This window comes from Glycine max, chromosome 11 (genome assembly GCF_000004515.6).
Source record: "Glycine max cultivar Williams 82 chromosome 11, Glycine_max_v4.0, whole genome shotgun sequence".
Lineage (NCBI taxonomy): Eukaryota > Viridiplantae > Streptophyta > Magnoliopsida > Fabales > Fabaceae > Glycine > Glycine max.
The window spans coordinates 21,251,840-21,258,546 of record NC_038247.2 but is presented as its reverse complement, the minus strand read 5'-3'; the positions used below and the strand labels follow the sequence as shown (position 1 = coordinate 21,258,546).

The window sequence follows — 6,707 nt, the reverse complement described above, 5'->3', positions numbered from 1 at the left end:
AGTCATGGGTTAACAATAAAGAATTTTGATAACTATAATTCATACAAAATTTCTATTCTGTGACCATTGTAAGGAGATATTTCAGCATTCATTAATTTTGTATTATTTGAATTCTTGCATGGAGAGATATGAAGATAAGACTTGTTTATATACATCTAGATGTAACAACTAACTACTCTAACTATAAAGAGGGAGTTTGTTATAACAGCCTATAGGAAGTTATTTTTCTCTTTACACCCCCAAACTAGACGATGTCTAGGGTGCGAAAGTTAAACAACTTTCGCACCGTGCAAAAGTTTCACTTTTTTCAATGTAATCAACGTGAACCGTCCGATTAGCGAAAAGAAAATCTAACGGTCCTTATTTTTTCCTTGCTACCGGTAGTGAATGGATGCCTCGTTTTCTCCGTCTGGTTCCCCCCATGCGCGATTGAAGAGCCAAAGCTTCCCTGGACTACTTTTCTGCTTTCCTCAAAAGGTTTTTTCAAAAGCAAAGGAAACAATCAGCCCCTTTTGGAGAACGATGGGTGGGTTTGTCTTGTCCGTGTGCTAATTCCATCGTGGAAGATTTGATTTTTGAAGCAAAGCAGTTGGGTGCTCATCATTTCATATCAGAGCTCAGTTCTAGGGTTGGGATTGAAGCAGATGTTGTTTTCATTGAGTACTATTGAGTAGAGCAGTAGAGCATTGTCTTTGTCGTGGTAAAACCATCGAAGCACTATTGGAACAGAGGACTAAAGAAGGGCGAGGTCCGTCGAGCTTCCGGGGCAGATCTGCAGTTAACGTTGTAGCTATCGTCGTAGGTGAATAATGTTGTACCTTCCAGGCCGGTTTTTGTTATTACGATATTTGTTCTGTTCAGTTGTCCCTTATATTGAAGTGGTTGTTATTATGTTATTTTCATTCATGTTTGTTTTGCAAATTGTGTTGCCTGAATGTTGTGATGTGGTGTGTGTTGTTGTTAAGTGTTGCAGTTTTGAACATGCATTGTTTTTGTATGACCAGTAGCATTGCAGTAGATGTGGTAGTTTGCAGTAGTTGATGTATGTATTTGATATATTTTAAAATGTGTTGGGGTGTAGGATTTGGACGCTATAATGTCAGAGTTGGAAACTACTGATAATTTTCGTAGCTTTGTTAATGGTGATGGTACCAATGATGATGGAGATTATGAAAATGATGACAACTACCAAGATGATGTCGGAGTACAAGATGAGGAGGAGGTGGATTCGGAGTTATAGAATGAGGATGATGGAGATTATGATGAATTTTGGATTCCAGGTTTGTCGAAAGAGGAATGTATAAGTATTGATAGCATGGTAGATATTAGATAGTTTGACATGAAAGAAATTAGCGATGAAGTTGTCCGCAGGTTGGATTTTGGTGATTTGGAGTTAGCGTATCAATTTTATTGTTGGTATGCTAAAATGAGTGGTTTTTCCGTAAGGAAGAGTCACATTGTTAGAAACTCATTTATGGAAACACTGCAACAAACATTTGTTTGTTCATGTACTGGTTATAGGAAAGTTACAACCTCCGATACAAGGATACAAAAAGAAAAAAAAGAAAGCAGGTGTGGTTGTGAAGCAATGTTTCGTGTTCATGTGCATTTTTCGACGGATCGATGGTATGTGACATGTTGGAATTTTGAGCACAACCATGTATTATTGGACCTAAAATTGTCGTGCTTGTTGGCAGGACATAGGAAGATGTTGGCATCTGATATTATGCAAGTTGAAAATTATAGAAAAGTTGGCATTAGACCTCCGCACATGTACGCAGCATTTGCCAATCAATGTGGTGGATATGAGAAGGTGGGGTTTATCAGGAAAGATATTTACAATGAAGAAGGGCGCATGAGGAGGCAACATAGTTCAGATGCAAGGGGTGCATTGAAGTATTTATATGATTTACGCAAGAAAGAGCCAATGATGTATGTTTCATGCACCGCAGATGAAGAGTCAAGACTACAACGATTGTTTTGGTCTGATACTGAGAGCCAATTGCTTTATCAGGTATTTGGTGACGTTCTGGCATTTGATGCCACTTACAAGAAAAATAAGTATTTGTGCCCTTTTGTTGTTTTCTCTGGTGTGAACCACCATAATCAGACAATAGTTTTTGCTGCTGCTATTGTGACTGATGAGACAGAAGAAACATATGTTTGGTTGTTAGAACAGTTGTTGGTAGCAATGAAAGGAAAAGCTCCCTGTTCAATAATAACTGATGGAGATCTGGCTATGAGGAATGCTATAACAAGAGTCATGCCAGGTGTTTCTCACAGATTGTGTGCGTGGCACTTATTGCGTAATGCATTGAGCCATGTCCGAGACAAACATCTTTTGAAATGGTTGAAGAAACTAATGCTTGGTGATTTTGAAGTGGTGGAATTCGAAGAAAAATGGAAAGAGATGGTTGCTACGTTTGAATTGGAAGACAATAGTTGGATTGCTGAACTTTATGAAAGACGGATGAAGTGGTCTACTGCCCATTTGAGGGGTCGTTTTTTTGCGGGCATACGGACAACATCTCGTTGTGAGGCTTTCCATGCACATGTTGCAAAATATGTTCATTCACGCACCAATTTAACCGATTTTGTAGAACAATTTCAAAGGTGCCTGACATATTTTCGATATAGAGCGGTTGTGGCAGATTATTCGTCAACATACGGGAAAGAAGTTTTGCAAACAAATCTTCGATCTCTTGAGCGGTCTGGTGATGAATTGTTTACAAAGGAGATGTTTCAACTTTTTCAGTCTTATCTATGTAGGACTATTAAGCTAAGAGTCGTTGATTGCAAAGAGATGGCCACGTTTTCAGTTTTCACAGTTGTCAAGTATTGTAGTGGAAGTGTTTGGTGTGTGTCGCATTGCCCATCAACGGTTGAGTTTACATGTACTTGTATGAGAATGCAATCCATTGGTCTTCCATGTGATCACATATTGGCTGTGTTGGTTTCTTTAAATTTTATGGAGTTGCCAAGTAGTTTGGTTTTGAATAGGTGGTCCAAACTTGTCACCGAACAGATTAAAGACAAATATCCGGATTCCGCAATGTATTGGGATTCGCAATTGATGGCCAGGTATGCCACTTTGGTTGAAGTTTCTAGAGAAGTTTGTGCAGCCGCATATCGTGATGAAGAGGAGTATGACAAAATGTTGCATTTCCTATCCAATGAGGCTACAAGGCTGAAGTCGAAGCAAAACAGCGAACATTGTGTTGATGATAATCAGACGCACCAACAAGATGATGATTTTGCAGGTATTTTAGACCCTGTTGTGGTTCGAAGTAAAGGATGCGGACAGGTCGGAATGGATGAAATTGGCAGACAAAGGAGAATCCAAAAGTGTCGGCAATGTGGTGGAATTGGCCACAACAAGCATTCTTGCACCAACCGTCCTCGAAATGTAAATGGTTGTATGTCATCCACCGAACAAACTAATACTATGTTGCAAGCTACACATGAAAATTACTCTGAAGTGGTAATGAACCTGTTGTTTGCCACAATTTGCTTTTGAATTTTTTATGCAGGTAATGATTACAATTTGTATTTTGTTAATGTTGAACAAAATGCAGGAGCCACAGACACAGTCATTTGTTGCTGGTAGTAGCCGTGTTGGTCCGTAAAGATATTTTTGTTATGTTGCAGAATTTGATCGGTAATGAGTTCATGTTTGCAAATGTTAGGGGTGGACTACTCTGGTTTCGAGGACCAGAACCTCCTATGAAGAAGAAGAAGGAGAAGCTAGAGGTAATTGTATTTTCATTGATGTAGGTTTTATTACAAAGTGATATTTATACTATGCTTCTAACAGAATTGTAATTCTGTTACTCGAAAAGACAAGAATGGAAAATGGAAATATGTAAATGGAATATTCTATGCTTGTTGGTTATGGCTGTCCCTTACACGAAGACAACTACCTTGCATATGGTCCTTTAAGCCTAATCAGTATCCTCACACATAGTCTCGCAGGTACGCAGGCCTAGCAATTGCCCTCTTTGCTCTGTTTTGTAATTGCACCTTGCTATTAGTGTGTTTACTGGGTTTCTCATGTATTACTTGCTGCACCCCTGTTAGTCTATCAGCATTACTTCATAATTGCATATTGTATGTAGTATTGTGAATTTGTGAAAAAATTGGCCTAACATTGTATGTTTGTGGATTTTGTTTTGCAGGATTATTGACAAAGATTGTAACTTCTGCAACCATTAAATGTTGATACCGCAGGACGCTGTTATGTAATCCATTTTTTAGTGAAAGACGACGTTATACTTGGTTGCTGGTGTTTATTATTATTTGGTGAAGGAAGTGTGGATTATAATTTCATTTGTTAAATTAGCGTATAACAAATAATGTTTACGTTATACTTGGTTGCTGGTACATGATATATATTTGGTGAAGGAAGTGTGGATTATAATTTAATTTCTTAAATTAGCGTATAGCAAATAATGTTTACGTTATACTTGGTTGCTGGTACACGATATATATTTGTTGAAGCAAGTGTGGATTATAATTTCATTTCTTAAATTAGCACCAGCAAATAATGTTTACGTTATACTTGGTTGCTGGTACACGATATATATTTGGTGAAGCAAGTGTGGATTATAATTTCATTTCTTAAATTAGCACCAGGTTCAGATATCAAAAGATACAGAACAGCTACATCCAAAATAACTGCCGAATTACTAATTTAAATTATGCACCAGTATCTAAATTGATATGAGGAATCCAGTTTAATTATTTAAACATTCTACTACCATTATAAAAAGCTATTTCAAAGGAAGAAATACAACCATTTCCTCTAATGAACTTTGTATAGAATAATATATTTTTCTGAGTATTTTTGAAGCAGCAAGAGTCAGCGATATTAAACTCTCCAAGAAACAACAGACATGAGAAATTGTATAAATAATACATGCTAGAGTATGAATCAAAATCTAACTATATCAACAAACAACATGTACATTGACTGCCAATTTACATAAACTGACAGACCTGCCATTTTAAGGGAATTCCACATGATTTCCTCATGTTCAGGAATACCAAAAAGGCACAAAGTCGCCGCATGAAGCCCAAACACCTGCCACAAAAATATTTTTAGTGTTGTTCTGTCTCAAGCCCAAACACCTACCACAAAAATTATTTTTGCTGGTACACGATATATATTTGGTGAAGGAAGTGAGGATTATAATTTAATTTGTTAAATTAGCGTATAGCAAATAATGTTTACCCAAAAAGAGACATTGTTTGTTAGCCGAAGGCTATTAAATTACAACATTCATATAATATGTAAATTAACAGAAAATAAACTATTATGATGAACTTTAATCGGATTGGTCGTCATCCCATATCAGCTGCTTCCTATACAGGACGTCCCATCCATGTTTCTTGAATGTGTAGTAAAATACCACCTCATCTCCGGACATGAAATCATTGTCCGCCAAGTACTGGTACCATGGGTCAGCAAGAGTACGGACGTCGTTTTCCACGTTAATCTTCCACAGGAAACACCTCCGACTACTGCGTTCCACCCTCATGTATCATTTATATTTGACATATTTCAAAGCCTCCGGTGGCAGCACCTACATTAGAACGATAACAGTGGTTAATGTTGTGAAACTGAAATGAAGCCTCCGGTGGCAGCACCTACATTAACCCTCAGCTGACAGCACCTACCAATGGCTTTTTCTGTTGCAGCATATCTTCATCAACATCCACGGTAAAAACATGGCGTCGGGTTGTTACGGGTGACGTTGCCGATAGTTGTCTATAAGCAGGAGTTGAGAAGGAGACATGGAAAGTGGCGCTTCTGAATTCTTTGATCTCATCTGCAAAATATATTTTGTTTTCATACCTTCGAACTCTGACAAAATAACTGTTGTCGCTGTTAACTTTGAGGACCACATAAGTCGGGTATTTGGGATACCAATTGATGTGGTAGTTTAATGGAACTTGGATGTAGTTCTGCAACAAAACAAGTTATTATCATTTTCGGACCAACATAAAGACAGAAATGTTAGGGTACGCGAATACTCACTTTGTGAACATCCAATGTTGCTTCAAAATGGTGGACTTTAGTACATCCCAACAAAATCTTGTGGCCCTATATGACAATAAATAGGGAAGTTGTCAGAAGTCGAAAATATTTCCGGTAAAAACAGATACAAATAAGGAAAACACAAACCAACTAATAACATTGAATGGAAGACAATCTGGAAAGTTTAAAAGAAAAAAAAAACCGTAGGAATTTCAAAGGCCATGAATGTGGAAAGTAGAACACAAGACACAGTTAATGGAAACACCACATAAACGATGGTTTACATACCGCAGGTCACAAAATCGGAAGACAAAGTCAGACAATGAAACGACATTAATGTGCAAAGTAGAGGAATATAACGCAGTAATGAGAACCACTACACAAAGCAAGGTTTACAAAACGAAAATGACAATATCGGAAGAAAAAATGAAAGAACATTATGTAGAAAAGAAAATAACACACACCTAACAGAAACACTACACAAAGCAAAAGTCATAAAATGGGAAGACGATGATGAATATTGTTAGTCAGACGTTTAAATAACAGTTACGAAACAATAACGAAGATAGACATAAAAGCAAAGCATGGATAATGGAAAGGTAGTGAAAACGTACAACAAAGGACGAGGACGATGAAGCAGAAGCCATTCTGAATCGCGGAGGGAATTTTC

General features: G+C 37.5%; 1 protein-coding gene across 1 annotated transcript; it reads left to right on the top strand.

The window, feature by feature from the left end:
* Nucleotides 1-1,355: 1,355 nt before the first annotated feature.
* LOC102669007 (protein FAR1-RELATED SEQUENCE 5) lies at nucleotides 1,356-4,184 on the top strand. The gene is made up of 6 exons (XM_006591649.1): nucleotides 1,356-1,371; nucleotides 1,522-1,626; nucleotides 1,698-3,416; nucleotides 3,531-3,603; nucleotides 3,687-3,750; nucleotides 4,176-4,184. Exons 1-6 carry the CDS (start codon nucleotides 1,356-1,358, stop codon nucleotides 4,182-4,184), a joined length of 1,986 nt encoding a protein of 661 aa, XP_006591712.1.
* The last annotated feature ends 2,523 nt before the right edge of the window (nucleotides 4,185-6,707 follow it).

What these genes read in the sequence shown, in the direction of transcription:
- LOC102669007 (XM_006591649.1), top strand. An exon ending in TCCTCGAAATGTAAATGGTT is followed by an intron (nt 3,417 to 3,530) that starts GTATGTCATCCA and finishes TTTTTTATGCAG; the next exon opens with GTAATGATTACAATTTGTAT. An exon ending in GACACAGTCATTTGTTGCTG is followed by an intron (nt 3,604 to 3,686) that starts GTAGTAGCCGTG and finishes TGCAAATGTTAG; the next exon opens with GGGTGGACTACTCTGGTTTC.